We start from the raw sequence: 22,923 nt of genomic DNA on the forward strand, positions 1-22,923 counted from the left end.
CACAATGCTTCTAACCTTTACAGAATTTACGATGTTGCCCTGATTTTATTTTACATAAAGGCCTAGTACTTGGCTTTTGACCTAACCATAGAAAGATGCCAAGGGTAGTATTCTGTCAGTCAGAAATGCAAAAACGAGAACACATAGGGGGAATGTGTCTTGCAAAGATCCTTCTTGCTAAAGCAGTCAATAAAAACACTGAAGAAATGTGAAGCTTAACAGCCCAAAAGCCACTGGATCCCATTTTCTTCTAAGAAAGTACCAAGAAGACTCTTAAGCAACCTATCTGCCTATCTATGCTCTTCCAGAATATAGCTGTTTTCAAACTTCTCTAATGTGCAATATAGAATACAGTAAAGAAGTATTTTTTTTTTGGACCAAAAAGCAGCAAAATCTAGAAGAGAAAATACAGGCTCAAATTCTGCCATCCCCATGTCCTCATCCTATCCTTCTGATCTCCAAGGACATACAAATCCTTGGTAGCTTCAGCAAACAGCTTACATTATTTTTCTGAACTCTGCTCCTTAACATCTACTACTTTTGGTAACTGCGGCAATCATAATTATGACCAATCTGACCCACTCCTTACACAGGCTGCAATTTTCATCTCCCATCTCACAAGATTTCCCTTCACCCACATACTAATATCAAACCTTGGATTTCACCACTAGAAGACATCGAATCTCTCTGGTACTAAAGAGCCTCTTTTCCTCCTACCTCTCCTTTGCTACAGTTCAACTGCTCCTCACTATAACTGGACCTACAGGTCTACTGATCCCTAACACCTAACACTTCTGTTTCTTGGGAATCTGTGATTCAACTGCCTGCTTACTAAACAGATGAGATTCCACGACGAACAATTTAACAATGCTACTGTTTCAGAATTCTTCCCCATACCCAACCCAATGAAGCAAATGCGGATTTCCCTTTTATTTTGAATACTCTTCTCTGAGATTGCTAAGCCTAGAAAAAGTACACACGCTGCTTGCTGACTGCCTCCACTACACAAATTTGTGCCAACTCACCTAAATTATCCCCTCACAACTAGAGATGATATACTTATTTATAGGTAGTTGACGCCAGCACAGGGGATATTTCAAACTTTCCCCTCGTGTTAGTTTCTTATTGCCGCTGAACAAATCACCACAAGTTTAGTCCCTTCTTTATTCTCTAACAGTTCTAGAGTTCAGAAGACTGGAGCCAGTTTCACTAGGCTAAATTCAAGGTGTTGGCAGGGTTGGTTCTTTCTGGAGGTTCTGAGGAGGGAATACCCTTCCTTGTCTTTTTCAGCTTCTAGTGGTATCTATATTTTCTGGCTATAACCCCTTTTCATCTTCAAAGTGTATCACTTCAGTCTTTGCCTCTGTCATTATTTGTCTTCTCTTACTCAGAACCTCCTGCAACCCTCTTATAAGGACCCTGTAGGTTCGGTGGGCCTGCCAGGATAACCTAAGACAATCTCACCTCAAGATCCTTAACCTAATCACATCTGCAAAGTTTCTTTTGTCATATACAGTAATAACTCTCAGGTTCCAGAGATTAGTCATGGGCGTATGTGGGGGTCTACTGCTCAGTCTACGACATTCCTCAACACCTCACATGCCTCTGTCACCCATAACTGATGGTCTCATCTTCTAGTTTAGCAAGGAGACCAAGAGCATCAGACCAGTTTCTCAGCTTTTCTCCTCTTCCCAAAGTAAACTGAATGCTAATACACTTGTGGATTATTTTGGTAATTAAAGCTATTGTATAACCTGTAACAAATTTTCAACATAAAAAATTCAGATCTTTCCCCAATCATTAAATTTTTAAACAATTAAACTGAAAAGGAAACTTATACCAAGCAGCCCCAAACCAATCTTCTAAGTTTTAACATGTTAACTTTTTGTGAAGAATGAATGAAAAATAACAAACAAATAAGGCAATGGCTTCAGGGGCAAAATAGGTAAGGCAAGTCTCAAACGTTAGAAAGGGGTACAGTGGCAGAAACTGAAGCTCATGTTCTATCTAGAGACATGCACACTTTTCTTTCTGGAACACTGAGCCTGCCAACAGCAAAGTATGTGGGGCAAATTCTGACCAATGGCTGCCTCCACGTAACCCATGATTCCATTTTCACTTTCCCATGGTATCTATAGACTGAAGCTCATGCAGGGCAGTTCAGACAGACACCTCCCTGTTAAGAGCAGAAGTCAGCCAGCTGAGTAGGTGGTAGGTGGGTCGACAGTGAAGCATCTTCTCTTCTCCCTCTCTGAGTCCGAGTAAAATTCCAACAGTTAGAGCCAGTACTCACAGGAAGAAGAAATCTGTCTAGAAACCCATATGTCTCAGGCATATGTCTTATCTAGCAGGTAAAGTAATCTGATAAGTCTGGAATGAGGGTAAAAATCTTCACAGAAAATAATGTGTCAGTGGGAACGTTTTTTGATTTCTGGAAAACTAAAAGCATTTATCTATCTAGACTAAAGTACTGGTTACACAGGTGCATACACGTGTCAAAAATAATTTTAGACACTTTAGTTATACATTTTCAATGCACATAAATTTTACTTTAATTTTCTTTTTCCTTTTTTTTCTTTTTAGGGTTGCACCTACGGCATATGGAAGTTCCCAGCCTTGGGGTCAAATCGGAGCTGCAGCTGCCAGCCTACACTGCAGCTTGCAGCAACGCTGGATCCTTTAACCCACAGAGTGATGCCAGGGCTTGAAGCCACATCTTAACCCACTGAGCCACGATGGGAACTCCTTACCTTAATTTTAAAAAGCACTTATTTAATTAATCCCAGAATACTACAAATAAAAAGGCAAAACAGAATGAAGGATGAAAGAATTCTACTTATGGAATGCGAAGATACCTTATCAAAACTTTAATTTCTTTCTGAATTTTTAAATAAGCATTTTGAAAAAAAGCATGATTTAATTCAAAGGTATATGTAAGTGCTTAGTTTGTTCAGGGAACTGTTCTAGGTGCTGGAGAAACACAGCGACAAAGACACTGGCTCCTCCCCCTTCCAATAAAATCCAGTCTAGTAAACAATGCACTGGAACATTTGTTAGTAACAATAAATGCTACAAAGGAAGTAGTACTGGGTACAATGACAGCAGCTGTGGCCAACGGGCAGTACACAGCACAGGTCAGGGAAGCTTACCGGAAAGATAAGATAAAACTTAAAGGAGAAGTAGGAGCAAATCACATGAAGGAAGGAAACATTTCCAGAGAATATGTGTGAAGATTCCAAGATGAGAGAGAAGGATTTCAGCAGGGCAGTAACATGTTCACATACTTTGATGTAATAATGCTACGAGCAATATGAAAAAGAGGATGGAGGGGAGCACAGTGAGTTATATGATTAGTTACTGAGAATGAAGGTGCTTTGGATGCAGGTGGTAGATCTGCAAACAGAGAAACTGTAGATTCTAGAAATACATGATGCCAGGAGAGGGAGGAAAAACTGACAAGAATAATTCCCAGGTCTCCATCATGATCAAAAAGAATGACACTGATTATGAACTCATTTGGAAATGCCACGTTTGAAGTACCTCTCAGACAATGAAGGGAGCCATCAACTAGACAAACTCTGAATCTCAGAGAATGAGGCTGGAGACATAATATGGGAATCGTCTGCACAGAGGCAGTACACAGAGCTAAGGTAAGCATATAACATGTATTGTGAAAAGGACATTTTGGACTAAGTCCCAAGAATGCCTGTCTTTAGGGGTCAGAGGAGAAAGAAGAGTGCTGAGAAGAAACAGAAAAGTAGGAGGCAAACCAAGGGACTGCTGGTCACAGAAATTAAGGACCCAACATGTTTGAAAAAGGAGAGTAGGCAACTGTGCCAATGCTGCTGGAAAAGTCAAGGAGGATGAGGATTAGCAGGGAGCTTTGCCTTCAGAGATACGTATGCAGACAGGGTGACCCAAGTATCAGGAAGATTGAATAGAAGATTTGAGGTAGAAGCATGACTGAAACATATTTAAAGTGAATAAAAGGTAAGAAAAAAGAAACAGCAAGTGTTGACATTTCCTATGACATATTTAGCTGTGAATGGCAGTGAGAGACCCTGGAAGGGAGTGCAGGGGTCCAACAGAAAATTTGGTGGAATTTTATTTTGAGTAAGTGAGTGGCCTGGGTGTGTCTAAGCCTGACGAATGCAGAGCCTGAAAGTAATTCAGGTTTTTGACAAAGCAGAAAAGAGATGTGATCCTTACACAAGTGAAGAACAGGCCTTTGTTAGGAGAGGAGACACTGTCCTCCATTAAAATAGGTGGGGAAAAGAGCAACTCAAAAGGGGAGGATATGTAGATCAAATTGTAGATGCAGAGACAAGAAATGAATAAAGCTTCCACCTGATGCTTTCTCTTTCTTTCTGAGGGGTAGAAGACAAGACTGTTTACTCAGAGTAAGGGAACCAGCAGCACAGCTGGAGGTTGAAAGAGAAATGATTGTTTCAAAGTGATGAAATAAGCTGACCAGAAAAAGAGTGAGACTGCTGGGCAGTGTGGGGGGTGGGCTGGAGGTTTGTGACAATGGACAAACAGTGTCACTGAGCTACCCTGTGAGAGGGTTTCACATGAAGTTTCTACCAGCAGAAGCCCAGGAAAGGGAAAGTGCTGGGTTTACCTAGGGTTATGGTCCTTCCAGATGGGTCGGACAAAAAGATGAAGGGAAATACTAATACTAGTTAATTTTTACCAAGCATATTACCATGGTTCAGACCCTAGAACTGCTTTACATGAAAGCTACCTTTAAGCCTCGTCTCATGCCTATTCTACACAAGTGGCACAATATTATTTTCATTTTATAAATGAGGAAGCTGAGGAATGAACTCAATTATTAGGTTCTTGACTATTGGCCATGTAACAGCCAGGGTTCAAAGTCTGAGATTTCACCTGCCCATCAACCAACATTTTTGGGGGAGAGGAAGGCTGAAATAAAACAAATTTTAAAAAGAGTATAAGAGTAAGAATATATGCAATTTAAAAATACTCACTTTATCAACAGAGTAATGAAACATGAAATTACAAGTGATTTTTCTATCTCAGTGTTTGTTTTGGAACTTAAAGACTCAACAAGTCCAGAACTTAATGAGAACACTAAGCTAACGTATTTCTCGTTTAAATTCCAGACATTATGTTTTCACATGCTGTCTCATTCACCTCAAAATGTCAACATGAGATAAATCAGTATCGTGAAGAGGAAAATGAGGCTTAGAAAGGCTAATTTGTTAACAAACCTTTTACCAACCTCCTGAAAAATAAAGTAGTGTCTCCCTGACCACTTGCCCTACAAAACCTGAAGTAATAGGTCTGACTGAATTCACTCAGTAGAACAAAAACATTAGAGGTGTTTGCTCTCACTGGATATTCTTTTCACACACTGCTTTATTCCATCAAGTAAAAAAAAACAAAAAAAACAAAAAAAAACTAGGATATGCTCTCACCACTACAGCTAATAATCAAAAATAAAGAAACTGAAAATAAAAACTCAAAAAGCAGAGAGTAAAATCTTAGAAGGAAACTATTACGTCCAATTCCCACATGTCAACACTGAAGTAACAAGTTATTGGGCTTGATGATTTTGCAGACACAAAATTAAGTTTGATGAACTTTAATAATCATACTAAAGTTAAAAAAAAAAAAAAAAAACAACCTGATAGTTTAATCTCCTTGAAAGCTATTAAACAGCATAGCTCAAGTCAGTATTTTCCAAATTGTCTTGAACAAGATATTTTTCTTGACTGATAAAAACAAAAAACAGTAATAATGGGTGAAAAACGGAATACATACACATATAACAAAGATTTACTATCAGGGAAGATTTACTATCAGGAGAAATAGATGGCAGCTATTAGAGTATAATTATTACAAAAACATTTGTATTAGTATGATAACCCCCGTAACTGAGGATAGACGACATTAGGGTTTAAAACCTTGCAAGAGAATATTCACCCTTCATCTTCCATGTCGTCACTCAACCACCCTTACTGTTAATATGGTTCAGTTTTGCATTCTAATCACTGTATATGAACAACTAAGATTTTACTCATATAAGTTAAGGTTGGACTTTGCAAAGGAAATAATATTTTTTTTTAAAAAGGCATCTTTCCACACTGAGTTGTAACCGTCTAACTAAATCTGACAGAAAAAAAGACTGTGTTTTGAGACGCTTAACTTCTTAAAACAACAACGAAGCTCTACTCACCATATACATTAATATGTCTCTAATCATCACCATAGCTGTCTGATGATCATTCCAAGCTTGATTTAGCGTTTGAAGAAAGTTGTTATTCAATGAATTTAGTACATCTTCTCGCACCTATTAACAGAAGAGTTCATTACAGTTTGTTTACACACATGCGCATGCAAGCATACGTACACATGCACATATCTGTTCAACAAGATAATGAAGTGGAATCTTCGATTTTAAATCAAAGAAACATGTCATAGGTCATGTTTTAAGCTGCATTTTAAGCTGTAAAGTAAGCAAGCACCTATGTACGGATAACTAACAAGTGTGTTTCATATAGTCCAGACCTGACTCTTGATCTCCAGAATCATAAAGCAACCTCCTGGGCATTTCTTAATCCTTTCATGACTTAACCTCACTGTCAGCATAAAATCATAAATACTTATAAAGGAACTACAAGGCTCCACAGAACTGGCCTCAGGCTACTGCTCCAATTAAACTTCCTATACACTTCCCTTCCTCTATCTTTGAAGAACGATTGAAAACAACCGATTTTGGAGTCAAACTACCTGTGAATCAAAATCCCTGGTCCCTGACTAGCCATGTGACCTTGGGTAAATTATTTAATCTCTGTGCTTCAGTCTCCTTATATCTGAAATAGTATCCACTTTGTAGGATTGTTTTAAGGATTGAATTAACACCGGTAACATTTGTAGAACAGTGCCTGGCACTCAGTAAACACTCAATGAGTATATTAATACATATTAATACACTCCAGCTACCACGGAGCTACATCCAACAAACGTGCTCTGCCATCTCTTCTGCCTTGATTCACATAGCTCACTCCAGACTCCTCTCTGCTTAAGCTGCACCCCCACAAAGAGATCTTCCCTGACTACCCTAACTCAAACAACAACCTCTACCTCTACTCTTTTACCCCACACTTTTTTCTTCCTCACAGTACTCACCACTACCTAATTTCTAGTATATTGCATATTTATCTGTTTATTATTTCTCCTACTAAAACATAAGCTCCACTGCAGCAGGGATTCTGTCTTTCCCACATGTACCTCTCACATGTAGAACAGTACAAAAGACCCTTTATTTCATCCCCAGCCTCCAATACCATGATCCACCTCCAACAAGTAATTTCTTTCAGGGTATCTGCCTTTACACTTAAAAGTTCCTTTCAGTCTGAAATGCGTTCCTAATGCAATCCTGGTAATTCAGGAATTCCTTTCCCTTGCCCACAAGCATACTGCCACCTTCTTGAATAAGAGGTTACTGGCTACTACTTCTTCCTGATATGCTATCAGTCCAATGGAAAGATTATTTGACTAGGAAACAGAAACTAGACTGTGGTTCTAACTTTGTCATAAAGAAGTAGCATGTTTGTCCTCTAAGTTCCTACTACACTTTGGAACTATACTGCCAAGCTATCCAGTTATTCAAATTAAACCAATCCTCCATGGTCTAGCTCAACTCTCGACAACTCCAGCCTACATAGACATCTATCTCTTAACATTCTTTACTACAGATCATCTGCAGTAGTGGTTAAACTTTTTCAGGTTGGGGAGAATATGAAGTCATGGTGCTTTTTGAGAAAAAATTATTTAATATGTGTTGATATATACAGACATCTATAAACTTGAATTATAAACACATTTAAATAAAACGTCATTACATATTAGAATTAGAACAAGTGGCTGGAAGTGCCAAAGATTAAAAGAAAATACATATGACACATTATTCACAACACATGAGAGTAAGCTGAAATTGAGAAAACTATACCTAATTTATTTTTTTATCTATAGAGAAAAAGAAGTCAGTAAGAGATTTTAATGATGAGACAATGTATCTATTCTACTAAACCTACAGTATGAAAACCATTAGCCTACACCAGATAATTTTAAATTCTATTATAATCTTTTGTTCGCAAGACTAAGCTCCTTAACTTCAAATACATCACCCAGAAATTACCCCATAAATATGGTGACTACGTCAAAAGTGAAAAACATCCGTGTTGGTTAGTTGACAATACTCTGTTAAACAAACACTTTCATGCAAAGTGATAATATCATTTAATCATGACAAAACTGGAGAAACTGTGCTATGTAACAAAAACTATGTATTCCAAACATCAGAATATCTAGAAATTATGTGTAAAAGCTTAAGTGAACTTCTACGTTATAAAATCAAGTTATATGTTAACTGTACTAAAGTCACTGTGATTTTAGAACATAAAAATGTGGTTGGTGTATTTGTTAGATGAATAAAGTACTGACCAATGAAAATTTAAAAAGTTATAAGGCATATTTTCTAAAATCATTGATTTATACACTAAAACAGAATATATCGACAAGTACTTATGTTATATCTATACTTATACATGCTTTCCAACAAAATAAAAATGTGATCAATTAGCACAATGTATCATAAATAATAAAACCACTTTATGTGCATCATGCTTCAAAAAATTATCCTGACAAATCAGTAGCAGTGAATTTTACCTAACAGAAAATAGCTGCTAATAAGAGTTAATTCTGTTATTTATTTTTGAAGGATTATGCATATACACACAGACATGACTAAAAGATGTAAAATAAAGGCCCTTAGGTACACTTGCAGCAACTGCCTCTTAATTACTCAGATCACTCTATGAGCAAAAAATTGTTCCTCTAAAACTGCCCTGGAAAAATATCTTTGTACTCTGATACATGAAAAGTGAATGCACATTTGTTCAACCACATACAACAAAATGGTAGGTATGAGACGAAAATTCCATCTTTATGAAGATTAAAACAGGTTTTTCGAAAGAAGCTAAGTTGACATCTAAAGGAAAATACACATTAAGTGAAAAAAGATTTAATATTCATTTTACAAACTATTAACAATACAGAAAACCTAAGAATAAAGTGGGGCTGTATGTAATGTTACTAATTTCACCGTTAGTTTTTGTATTAGCAAAGGCAAAGGGGAGGAACCCTATGCAGAGGCTGTACCAGAACCAAAGGGATCTGCAGATCAAGTATGAGCAGTATCATTACTTCAGAAAATTTACATGAGGATCACACAAATAAAGAGTTGGAATTTGAAGGATGAGATGATGAACACATAACAAAACTATGGAAGTTGAGAGCAGGATGGACCAGCTGTGACAAAGTGGCTAAATAAAGTAGTTGAAAACTGATTCCTATGCATGGCATCTAGCATGGACAGTACTTGAAACAGTAGATCACAAACCTGGCAAAGAATTAGAATCATATGGAGACCCACAGATTTCAATCAAGAGAATGAGAAGATTAAGATACAGACTGGGAGAAAATATTTATAAAAGACACACATATCTGATAAAGGACTGTTATCCAAAATACATAAAGAATTCATAAAAGTCAACAATAAGACAAGAAATAACCCAATTTTAAAAGCAAACCCTCACCAAAAGGATATCCAGATGGCAGATAAGCATATAAAGACATTCCATATCTGACTGGTAAGGAATCACAATTTAAATTAACAATGTAATACCACTACACATTTATAAGAATAGCCAAAATCCAAAACAATGGCAATACCAAATGCACAGGCACTCTCAATCACTGCTGGTAGCAATGTAAAAATGATACAGCCACTTTGGAAGACTAGCAGTTTCTAACAAACCTAGTCTTACTTACTATATATGACCTAGCAAATTATGCTCCTTGGTATAAATACCAAAGGTGTTGACAACTATGTCCACATAAAACCCCACACACTGACGTTTGCAGCAGCTTTATTCATAATTGCCAAAACCTTGGAAGCAACCAAGATATCCTTAAGTAGGTGAATAAATAAACTGTGGGATATCCAGACAATGGAGAATCATTCAGAACTAGAAAGAAATGAGATACCAAGCCATGAAAAGACATGGAGGACCCTTAAGTACACATTACAAAGTGAAAGAAGACAATCTGAAAAGGCTACAGATCATATTATTCCAACCATGCAACATTTTGGAAAAGGCAAAACTAAAGAGTTTGTATAAAAAAAAAAAAAATTAGTGATTGCCAAGAGTTAAGAGTATTAGGAGAGGTGGAACAGGCAGAGCACAGAGGATTTTTCAGGGCAGTGAAAATATGGTATGGTACTATAATGGTATTTCATTACACATCTGTCAAAACCCATAGAACAAACACTAAAAATGACCCCTAATGTGAACTATGGACTTGGGTGATAATGATATGTCAATGTAGGTTCATTATTATGATAAATGCACCACTCTGGTATGGGATGGTTATGGGGGGGGAGGCTGTACTTGTGTTAGGGGGCATATGAGAAATCTCCATACCATCTCAATTTTGCTGTGTATCTAAAACTGCTCTAAATAATGAAGTCTATTAAAAAAAAATTGGGGGGCCCACACAAGATCCAATAAAGAGAATCTGAGTGTTTTTCTTTCTAAAGCTACCCAGGTGATTCTGATACAACAGCCAGGATTAGGAAACCACTGACTGAAGAGCCACACTAGCCATTTCTTTTCCTTTCCCTTGCAGAAGTTCTTCAATATGAGTATGTTTTTATGTGGCTATAATAATAATACTGATGCAGTTCTAAGTCCTGGTATTTTAAGCCATCACTCAACATTCAACATTAACGTTTACTTTAGGAGAAAAATTTCCAGTTACATAATTTCATTCCTAAAAGCACCAAAATCATTCAAAGAAAAGGGGTATTTTAGAAAGAAATCTAAGAAGAAAACATGACCTGAGACTTAAGCAATTTCCAACCTAACACCAAACACAATATCTATACAAGAAAAAATAACAAACTGGACCCTTTATCAAAATTAAAACATTCTGTTCTGCAGGTACTGTTAAAACAATAAAAAAGACAAACTACAGACTGGGAAAAAATATCAAAAGACTTGTACTCAGAATAAAAACAAAAACCGAAACAACGATCCCCCAAAAACTCTTTGTACACAAATATTGTTAACTCTATTCATAATCACAAGAAACTGTATGCAACCCAAATATCTTTCAACAAGTAAATACGTAAATGGATAAGCAAACTGTTGTACACTGAGACAACAGAATTATCACTCAGCAATAAAAAGGAACAAACTATTGACACATACAACAGATCCAATCAATCACAAAATAACTGTTGAATTGAAGAAGCTAGTCTCAAAGAGTACAAGCTATATGATTTCATTTATGTGACATTCTTGAGAAAACAAAACTACAATGACAGAGAGCAGATCAGCGGTTGCCAGGTATAAGGGGGTAGAAGAAGGGTGTGACAAAGAGAAAACAGGTTTTCTGGGGTGAAGGATGTACTATATTGACTGTGACATCAAACACATGAGTCTACACATGGGCTAAAATTTATAAGACTGTATGTGAAAATAAAAGGCTAATTTTATTGTATATTGATTTTTTTAAACTTGTAGCAATTATGATTCTCAAACTGGGTCCTGTTTTATTATTATTATATTAAAAGGTAAGCTATGATGCCACAATCTTTATTCATAAAAGCAACTTAAATACCAAACAATGAAGAACTGTTCATTATTTTCAGTGTATCATCCTTACAGAGCCTCTGCAATCACTCAAACTGGCATACTATATTCTCCATTTTTGTGACTACAGCTTTCCCTGTCCTTTCCACTACATCCTTAGCAAAGACTAACGTGGATTACTAAATCAAAAGAAAACCTTTATTTTCCAATGTTGTAATAACAACTGTTCACTGATAAATTAATGTCCAAGTTGCAAAAAATACATCCTCATACCAGTCAAATTACTGGCAAAGGGAAGAGGTAGATGGAAAGGGGAATGATAGGAGAGCCAGCACACATGAGCATGACAAGGAAGTGGACCTTGAGGCAGCAGTTCTTGGCTGGTTGGAGAGTTAAAGGATTTTAATAAACTACATAGAATCCTACCACCTTCTAACACACATACTTTTTTATTATAGTTGATTTACAATGTTCTGTCAATTTCTGCTGTATAGCAAAGTGACCCAGTCTTACATATATATATATATATATATATATATTTATATACACACACACACACACACACATTCTTCTTCTCACATTATCCTCCATCATATTCCATCACAAGTGACTACAGTTTCCTGTGCTATAACAGCAGCACATACATTTATTTTTAATCATCAATTAAAAATTTTAACCCTCTAAATTTAAATGGCTACAGTAATGTCCCAGGCAGCTAATCCTAATTAAATATCTAGGTAAAACAAAGAAATTTATCAGCTAAAACTAATTATAAAGTTTTTAATTCTAAAGGTCACTGAAACCAAAACTGCACCATATAATTATGATGCTATAGACTTCTTAAAAAGTCTTAATACTCAGGATAGTATTTAATTCCTATAGGTCAAGCTCTGAAAATACAGGTATTTGTATTTAGCATTACTTTGCATTGAAATACACATCATGTATTAAAAACATAAAATGGGGCGGGAATAATATGGTGTTCATGCTAATAAAAGAACATTTAAAAGTATCACAGAGATACTATAATGTTAAGAGGTGGGACTTCTTAGAAATCTGTAGTATTTTAATGCTCATCCAGGAGCTAAATATATCAAACTACTATTTGCATACAGTTACCCAGGGCAGCTACTCATTAGGACTTGGTTTAACCAAGTTACTTAACCTATAAGGTCTGCAGCTCCTCCTTCCTATAATTTGACTGGGGTTGATTAGATCCACGGCAATCATGCAATGCTCCACTAACATTCTTTAGTCCTTAGGGTGGGCTCCGTCTCCTGATTAAATATGGTTTAGATTGGTTTTGTATGATTTTAAAAGAGGGGTTTTCTACTGTTTTAAAATAGAGGCATACCTTGAAGATACTGTGGGTTCAGTTCCAAACCACTGCAACGAAGCAAATAATTGCAATAAAACGAGTCACATGAATTTTTTTGGTTTCCCGGAGCACATCAAAATTATAAACATTTACATTGTACTGCAGTCTATCAAGTGTGCAACAGCATTATGTCTAAATAAACAATGTGCATATCTTAACTTAAAAATATCTAAGATGCTAACCAACATCTGAACCTTTAGCAAGTCAACTTTTTGCTGGTGGAAAGTCTTGCTTAGATGTTGCTGGCTGCTGACGCATCAGGGTAGTGGCCACTGAAGGCTGGAATGGCTGTGGGAATTTCTTCAAATAAGACAATGAAGTTTACTCCATCAGTTGACTCTTTTTTTGAGAACAATTTCTGTAGCTTGCAATGCTGTTTCATAGCATTTTACCAACACAACTTCTTTCAAAAGAGGGGTCGGCCCTTTCAAAAATGCTGCTACTTTATCAACTAAGTTTATGTAATATTCTAAATCCTTTGTCGCCATTTCAACAACTTTCATAGCATCTTCACGAGGAGTAGCATCCATCCTCAGAAACCACTTTCTTTGCTCATGCAGAAGAACCAACTCCTCATCCATTAATGCTGTATTTAGAGATTAGCAATTCAGTCACATCTTCAGGCTCCACTTCTAATTCTAGTTCTTCTGCTACTTCCACCACATCTGAAGTTACTTCTTTCACCTTTTGAGCCCCTCAAAGTCATCCATCAGGGTTGGAATCAACCTTTTCCAAACTATTTTGATTTCTTTCCACAAAAAAATCACATATCTTGCTAATGATATCTAGAACAGTGAATCCTTTAGGAGGGTTTCAACTGACCTTGCCCAGATCCATCAGAAAAATCACTGCCTATGGCAGTTACAGTCTTATGAAGTATAATAAGACTTGAAAGTTGGAATTACTCCTTGATCCACGAGCTGCAGAATGGTTAGCAAGCATGAAAACACGAATCTTCTGCACATCTCCATCAGAACTCCTAGGTGACCAGGTGCATTATCAAAGAGCAATAATATTTGAAAGGAAGTCTTTTTTTCCTGAGCAGTAGGTCTCAAGAGTAGGTTTAAAATATTCAGTAAAGCAGGTGGCAGACAGATATGCTGACATGTATGCTGTGTTGGGTTCCACTAATAGAGCACAGGAAGAGTAGGTTTAGCAAAACCTTAAGGGCCCTAGGATTTTCAGAATGGTAAATGAGCACTGGCTTCAACTTAAAGTTACCAGCATTAGACCTTAACAAGAGAGTCAGCCTATTCTTTGAAACTTTGAAGGCTGGTCACTAATTTCTCCTCTCTAGCTATGGAAGTCCTAGATAGCATCTTCTTGAAAAAGAAAGCTGTTTTGTCTACACTGAAAAAATCTGTTGTTTAATATGGCTACCTTCATTAATTAGATAGATTTTCTGGGTTACCTGATATAGTCTCTACATCAGCACTTGCTGTTCCACCTTACACCTTTATGGAAAGAGGTTCTTTCCTTAAACCTCTGAACCAACCTCTGCTAGCTTCGAACTTTCTTCCTACAGCTTCCTCACCTCTCTCAGCCTTCAAAAAATTGAAGAGAGTTAGGGCCTTGCATGGGATTAGTCTGTGGTTTACGGGAATGCTGTTCCTTGTTTGACCTCTGATCCAGACCACCCAAACATTCTCCTTATCAGCAATGAGGCTACTTTATTTCCTCACCATTCATGTGTTTACAGGAGAAGCACTTTTAATTTCCTTTAAGAACTTTTCCTTTGCATCCACAACTTACCTAAGTAGTTTAAGAGGTCTAGTGTTCAGCCTATTTCAACTTTCAACATGTCTTCCTCACCAAAGCTTAGTCATTTCTAGCTTCTGATTTAAAGTGAGAGGTGTGCCATTCTCTCTTTCCCTTGAATACATAAGAGGCTACTTAATTGGCGTATTAATTGGCCTAATTTCAATATTCTTATGTTTCAGAGGAAAGGGAAGCAACTAGCCGGTGGAGCCATTAGAACACACACAATATTTATGAAATTCAGTCTTTTTTAGGCACAGTTTGTGGCCCCCAAAACAATTACAATAGCAGCATAAAAAAAAAAAAATCACTGATCACAGATCATAACAAAGATAATAATTAAAAAGTCTGAGGAGTTCCCTGGCTTATCCCAGTGGTTAAGGATACAGTGTTTTTACTGTTGTGGCTTGGGTTCAATCCCTGGCACAGGAACTTATGAATGCCACAAGAAAAAAAGAAGAAAACAAAAAGTTTGAAATACTATGAGAATTACCAAACTGCTACTGACATGTGAAGTTAACAAATGCTGTTGAAAAAAAAACGGCACCTGACAGATTTGCTCAACAGAGGAGTGCCACAAACCTTCAATTTGTTTATAAAAAAGACAAAAAAAAAAAGGCAGTATCTGTAAAGTACAGTAAAAGCACAAGAAACAAGGTGTGCCTGTATCTGAGAGAGCCACCGAATACCTACTAAGTTCCTTTCTTGGTTCCAAATTCTAAAACATACTGCTTGTTTCACCTGATGAAACCAGAGTACTTACATAAACATGCAACATTTACCATGATCAAAAATAGCATTTAAGTTCCCACTTACAACATTTGAGTTTTCCAGGGCCCTGCATATGTGATTTGAAGGCTTGTCACTTCACAAATTTTACTAGTTATAGAAATCTTACTTTCCCAAGGAATGTCATTAAAGAATTATTCCTGAAGATCTCAAAATATCTTTCACTACATCATACCAAAGTAATGTGCTATAAACCTATCAATAAAAGTGGCTAACTACGTAAGTGAATCTCAACAGGAGCCAAGCCATGGACTGTAAAGGATATCTCTCCTAATCTGACACATATCCTTTGAAAAAAGCTCCGCAGCTCTTCCTCTTATGCTGAGGATTCTTGTTTTAAAAGATTACATGGTGAATAATGGCAGCACAGGAATATAAACGTTGAAAAGCCCATTTGCCTGATTCAAATCACAGACCCAACGTTTAGTAGATGTGTGAACTTCAGCAATTTAATTTCTTTGTGTATTCGTTTTTGTGAAATACGAACAGTTTATTGGTTTTTATAAAGCAGGAATAGTACCTACCTGAAGTAGCTGTTGTGTGGATAAAATGAGTTAATGTATAAAAAATGCTTAGTGAGTGCCTAGCCTATAGTAAATGCTATATAAGCACTTGCTTCCTGTATTACATACTCAGAATATTGTTCATCTATGTATCTGAATCTTGTTACTCAAATGACATACACAAAGCAGAACTCATGGTCAATATCATCATCATGCGAACTTGCCCACTGAATCAATCTGCATTTCGACAAGATGCTCAGAAAATTCTTAACTATCTTAAATTTTCTGAAACAAGCAACATAAAACACATATACATATACATGTTCACATATTTTATGTAGTATTTTTTTTTTAATCTTTTATCTTTTTAGGGCCATGCTCGCTCGCAGCATATGGAGGTTCCCAGGCTAGGGGTCAAACTGGAGCTGTAGCCTCCGGCCTATGCCACAGCTCACAGCAACCCCGGATCTGAGCCATGTCTGCAACCTACACCACAGCTTAGGGCAACACTGGCTGGATCCTTAACCCACTGAGCGAGGCCAGGGATCAAACATGCATCCTCATGGATACTAGTCAGATTCGTTTCTGCTGAGCCATGACAGGAACTCCCTATGCAGTATTTTCTAAACTCTCAATTCCCACTTGATTTCCTTTCCTCTAAAGAAAAGAAATTTCTCCCTAACTAGATGAAATTCTTTTATCTCATACTTTGAGGAGTTTGTAATGGAGCTAGCCTCCATATAAATTTGGTGAATAGATGTTGCTATCTCATAATACATATAAGAACCTTAAGATTTTTCTATTTCAAAGCAAGATTCTACTAAGGTTAGAAGAATTAATCTTAACTTTTGTAGATACTGCAAACTTTCCAAGAATGCCCTTATGACAAGAGATACCTACATGAAATATACTGCCCTCTTGATTTTCTAGATTCTCTCATTATCTTCACTAATTTTTACAATAAAGGTGACCACCCTGATCAAAGGAATCATACCAGCATCATTGGCAAAACTTAAGATAGCTACTGCAGGGAAAACTTTTTTCTTGACTGCTGATACAAGATTCTTCTGTTAGTATGTTTTACTAATGGGTAAAGAGTAATATAAATTTAAGCATCTCATAAGGAGCACACAAGACTTGTTATTTCAAAATAAAATTGATTTGTAGTGGCAATATTCCCCATTCACTCTTTCAGTGTCCAAAATGAAGCTCTTAATTCAAAAGGATACATAAAAATCTTTCCCTCAATTGACAATTCAAATATTTAATGATTACTTCCAACATGCAAAGGAGGACACTAGGCACCATGGGGGATACAAAATGCATTCAGTCACTTTACTGAATTATAAGGGAGGGGAGAAATGAAGAGCCTAGTATTAGCATTCACATGATCTCAATACAAAGTAGGATTCAATGAATAGTACTAAGTCATGAGGTTCAAAGCAGGAGCACATGATAGCAATTAAGACATTTACATAGTTTCATAAAGAAAACTTGCTACATGTTAAATAAAAAACACCTAAATTTGGGATTAAAAAAAATTCTTAAATATTCTTTTTAATTAAAAAAAATCTTGGAAAATAAGGATTTGAGAACAAAGCAGTGTCATTAAAAATGGTAGCTTTTTCTCTGATGGCTGGAAAGGAAAACAAAATGAAAAGAACAGTATACCACAATATGACTATCATTTGTAAAGTACTCCATTCTCCATGGTTAAGACAATGAGATACACATTAAAAGCCATTATAGCATCAGTACCACAGTTAAATTCTGAACAGCAGGGACACTGATAAACAGTAAAACATATACAAAGCAAAGCATGGCCATATGGCAATTAGTCTTCTTATGCTCCTGAGTACAATGGAGGGAAAAACCAGTTCCACAAGATCCCACAATCTGATACCCAGCAGACTGACAGACTCTAGCTAGGCTCAAGAAATCAGAGGTTCACAGCCCCAAAATTACACTGTGCTTTTTAAAAATGGTGATACTCTGTTTAAAGCAGTTAGATTCAGTAATTAACTTGGAGAGGTAGAAGTTTTACCCCACATAGAGAAGGCAAAACACATCTCTGCAGTTTGTGGATATAAACCATAAATGGATTCCATTTGGCTGCTAGTATTATTTTTAGAGATTCATTTCAACAGGCAATTACTGACTGCCACCTATATGAAGAACAAGAGATACAAAGATGAATGAATAGAGCCTAGATTTTTCATTAATTCATTTAATAAATATTGAAAGAACATCACTAGAAAATACAACAGAAAACAAAATAGAGCTCAAAGGGTATCTACTTCACAATGCTTATAGTCTATTCCACAACTGAAGTAGGAATAGCTGGTATTTAACACAGGTAAATTTGCCATCACTCTCCACTTGGCTCTTTCCCAACATCATTTCTTTTCCAATCCTTTCAAAGCAGAAGGTACTCAATTTCCTATGCCCCTCATATTCTATGGTTGCTATCTTTCTCATTCTCTACTAACCCCTGTCTCCACTCAATCTCCAATAATCTCTTCCTCTTTGGGGATTATTCTATTTATACTCAAGTCACTCTTCCAAATGATATTCCTTAAGGGTTTGTACACCTTGCTGAGTGAGAGCCTTCCTCTTCTTTCTCTTGTCATCATCACTCTAAGCAACTCCAATATTCGATGTAACAGGTTCTCAATTTCTTCCAACAATTTTAATTTAGAAAAAAAGACAAGACGGCAGAAGAACGAAAGCTAAGCAGCAATGAAGCACTGAAAGTGGCACTCCTTTTACTCCATCTTTTCTAGTTCAGTCTCTTCGAAGATTAAACCGAACAGTGCCTACCACCCACAGAATAAAAGTCAAATCCCCTACAATGTTTTTCAAAACCCAGTCCAACTAACTTTATCATTCTCATTTCCTACAAAGGCATGTGAAGTCCTTTATTTTCCATGTAAACTTAGACTGATTCACTGGACTATGCTCATACCTACCTGCCATTTTCACTCAGGCCATGTTCCCTCCTGAGACTATCTTCTGCCTTTGTTTACATAATGAGTCTTTTATAACCCTTTAACGCTAATCAAAAATGACCTCCTCTTTCTACCTTGCCCTCAAAACTTCAGGAAAAATGATTCTGCTTCAAATTGATTACCTCACTAAAACTGGGATTTTCTTGCTGACAGGCATGGTTTCTTCAATTATTTTTTGGTAGATTAAGACATAGGAGAGACTTAGTATCTGTGGGCCTCTGAACCCAAACTGTTTTAGCTAGTGAAAATCATATTCCCTAGTGTTTCTATTGATGGCCTTCGTAATTCACTGCAGTCACTATATTTGTATTTTGTACACAGATTTCATTTAAAAAAATATTTCTCTACATTAATTCACATTTGCCTTGAAAGAAAGGAAAAAGCATTAAGAAAAGCTTTATTATAAAAGCTAAATTGGGAGTTCTCTGGTAGCTCAGCAGATTAAGGATCCAACATTGTCACCGCTGTGGTGTGGGTTCAACCTCTGACCCAGGAACCACATGCCATGGGTTTGGGGGGGGGGAAAAAGTCTGTTTAAGTAACTGGCCTACAACTCACCATAAAATTACCAACTTCATTCCCACATGTAATTAGTACCATTACATAAACATCTAAATTCACCTATGAATACATGTAATATTTTAAACTCCGTTCTTCCCATTCTCCCTCTAAAAATGGGGATAAATATCAACATATTGAACAAGCAGTTCACAGAGAAACATTATTTTCAGCAAATGAGACCCTACATACAAAATATAAGCAGAAGGGTATTATTCTATAAAAAGACTTTACCAAAAAGATTCACCAAGAAAGTCACTTAAAAATTGAAACTATTCCCTTTAAGGCTTCATTTTTTTTTCTACCTGTGAAACAAAGGGCTTAGAATTGATCAGGACTGTAAGGCACAGATTCAAGTATCTAAGTCCAAAATATAAGTTCCAGAAAGCTTAGAATCTTTGCTAAAATGCAAATGCTTATTAATCCAGTGCCTGTCACGTAACAGGTCCAATAAGCAGTATTCTAAACTAATGAAAAGTGAGGAGGATGAAGCTACTCTTATCTTGCCTTCCTCGAATTCAGTCAAAGTAGATACTGTTTGAAGAAGATAGAAAGATAGAAAGCTTTGAAAACCACTGGAATAAATAATCTTTTTTGCAATAAGAAATTGTTTCTAGTAGAGTTAAAAAGTCAAAATCTTTTTTATTCAGCTCTTTTTCTAAGAGTAGGACAAATTTCCAAAGTACAAGAATTGGAAACTGACATATTATTTGGTTATTACTACAGAGCAATCATTTGAAAGAAAAGGGGGAAATTAAGCACAAGGCAAATCTAAGAAACCTGTTAAGTATCACGCAAAACTGGAATAAAGTTCTTACCACTTTAAAACTGAGGAAAACTTCTCTCCTGACTAGGAGAAATGATTAAAAACGAAAATACTTTTATTTTAAACACGTATTATGACACCAAAAGACAATGGTAAACTGCAAAACTTGTGATTTTTTTCTTAAGTGTTAATAACCCTAAATTATCATGAAACATAATCACATAATGTTCATTCAGGCTAACAAAACCAATCCCAATCTCATTTTATACATTAATAATCTGAAGTCCAGAAAAAGCTAATAATTTCTTGAGGATAGTGGCAGAATTAGTCCCAAAGCCCAATTCTATCCAGCACTTTTGCCACTGCATCTATTTCTGTTATTAAACTTCTTTTAATACTGCTACTTTCATCTTGAAATTGGAGTACCAACAAACTCTGTTTCCATGTAAAAATTATTCCTTTGAATTCTTCTTCAATGTGAAAAGATAGGTCCTGGCTGTCAATACCACAGCACTCAAAGGTTCACTTTAGTGGAAAATAATTTTGCTTTAAAAAAATATCATCAGGAGTTCCCGTCGTGGCACAGTGGTTAACGAATCCGACTAGGAACCATGAGGTTGCGGGTTCAGTCCCTGCCCTTGCTCAGTGGGTTAACGATCCGGCGTTGCCATGAGCTGTGGTGTAGGTTGCAGACGCGGCTCGGATCCCGCGTTGCTGTGGCTCTGGCGTAGGCCATTGGCTACAGCTCCGATTCGACCCCTAGCCTGGGAACCTCCATATGCCGAAGAAGCGGCCCAAGAAATGGCAAAAAGACAAAAAAAAAAAAAAAAAAAAAAAAAAAAATCATCAACTAGGCAGTTTAGCTAACTGCTAAAAGCACAGTGAACAAAAACGAAACAAAACAAAAAGAAAACGGACCATGTAGTAATGCTTTCAGAACTTTTAAAAAGGGATATACAGAAGTGAGATTGAAGAGAGTTACTCTGATACCCCAGAACCTTAAACGATTCTCTTATCTTCCAGTTGGAAGGTTCAATGTAGAAACAGGCAATGTTGACTTCCATGCAAACTACACTTCTGCACATTACATCAGTAACATTCCTAAATCCCATATGGTAGAATAAATGGTGACTTCCTACATCAGGGGACAAACATTTTGGGCTACTGTATGATGGTCCTGTCAGTTGACAGATCTCCTCTGACAGTGTCCCCTTCTGACAGTAGTACTGTATTTGGATGATTTTTAAAGTGTCTTATAAAGTAAGAGTAAACAGAATATAAGATTAATGGAAAACACAAAAAAATGAAAGCAGAGATAATAGCAGAGGTTCAAAAAAATTAATTCAATTGAAATAAAGATATCAATCATTAGATATGCTAATACTGACACATTTCCTAATCAGAAATTGACTAGTTTAATGCGGTCAAATGAGAATTTGTGAAAGAAATGCTGGTGATATATCATTAACATCTGTTAAGAGAAATAAAAGTTTAGCATATACGCCTTTAAATTCGTTAGCATAATCAACTTGAATGTATGTCTTCTGAAATATAATATAGGGAAATGCCTGTATTTTGAAATGATAGATAATCTTAGATACGGAATCACTTTAAAAGACTTAGAATATGCAGCTCCTATAGTCACCATGGAGTTATTGTTCACATGACTTCAATTTCTACCTAACCATATTTCAGCGTCCAAAAATCAGCCACTTGAACACTGACCTCACACTCTGCCCTTCTTCCCTCCTCTCACTTTTGGATGAGCCAATTCTCAACCAAAGTACATAACTACAGATGTTTTTTCTGCATCTGTGCCCAAGCTGCAAAGCACTGCTTCAACAACAACAACAACAACAACAACAACAAGATAAATCACATGTTCAGGCCAACTCCTACTGAGCTATCTTTTTCCTCACTTGTCAGTTCCTTAGTATATTCCCCACAGGAGCTACTCCTAGTCTTTTCATCTCATTTTTCAGAAGATGCACTGCTTAATCATTAAAGTCACGCTAGTTTTAGAACTAAAGAATCTCAAAGATATTACTGCCAACTGCTTTATTTTAATTATAAATAAAACAAGAACTAATATTTAAAAAACTATAGCTTTACAAACACCGAGCCAATTCAATTTACCTGAAGCTCCACATACATCCTCAATTTCACCATATTTGCTGCATCTTGATCCTTTCATTCTGACTCAAATATCAGATTTATAGAAAAGTTAAAGACTCAGCCTGAAGCCACACTGCTTGAATACTGTTCCAGCCAGGCCACTTACTAGCTAGGTGCATCTGGACAAATCACCCATTCTACGTGCCTACGTTTCTTCACTTTTAAAATAGAGGGAATAGTAGTATCTGGCTCATTGGGTTGTGACTGTTAAATTAATACATCTAAAGCACTAGAAGTGGACTTAGCACACAGTAAGTACTAAATATTATCATGCCCTATAGGACGTCCGTCAAAAGAACCT

At 36.5% G+C, this 22,923-nt stretch overlaps 1 protein-coding gene across 4 annotated transcripts in view; it reads right to left on the bottom strand.

Moving 5' to 3' along the window:
• The window catches only part of CUL3 (cullin 3), a 94,823-nt gene that overhangs the window by 46,374 nt on the left and 25,526 nt on the right, over nt 1–22,923 (bottom strand). For all 4 annotated transcript variants that reach the window (XM_085001313.1, XM_021075737.2, XM_021075736.2 and 1 more), the window contains one exon: nt 6,203–6,316. In XM_085001313.1, coding sequence (XP_084857439.1) covers nt 6,203–6,316 — 114 coding nt within the window. The remainder of the gene's footprint in view (nt 1–6,202; nt 6,317–22,923) is intronic.

The sequence above is a fragment of the Sus scrofa genome, chromosome 15, assembly GCF_054392235.1.
Source record: "Sus scrofa isolate SSC_HxYL_T2T_F1_AM1 chromosome 15, Sscrofa_HxYL_maternal_Yorkshire_Landrace_v2.0, whole genome shotgun sequence".
NCBI classification, from domain to species: Eukaryota; Metazoa; Chordata; class Mammalia; order Artiodactyla; family Suidae; genus Sus; species Sus scrofa.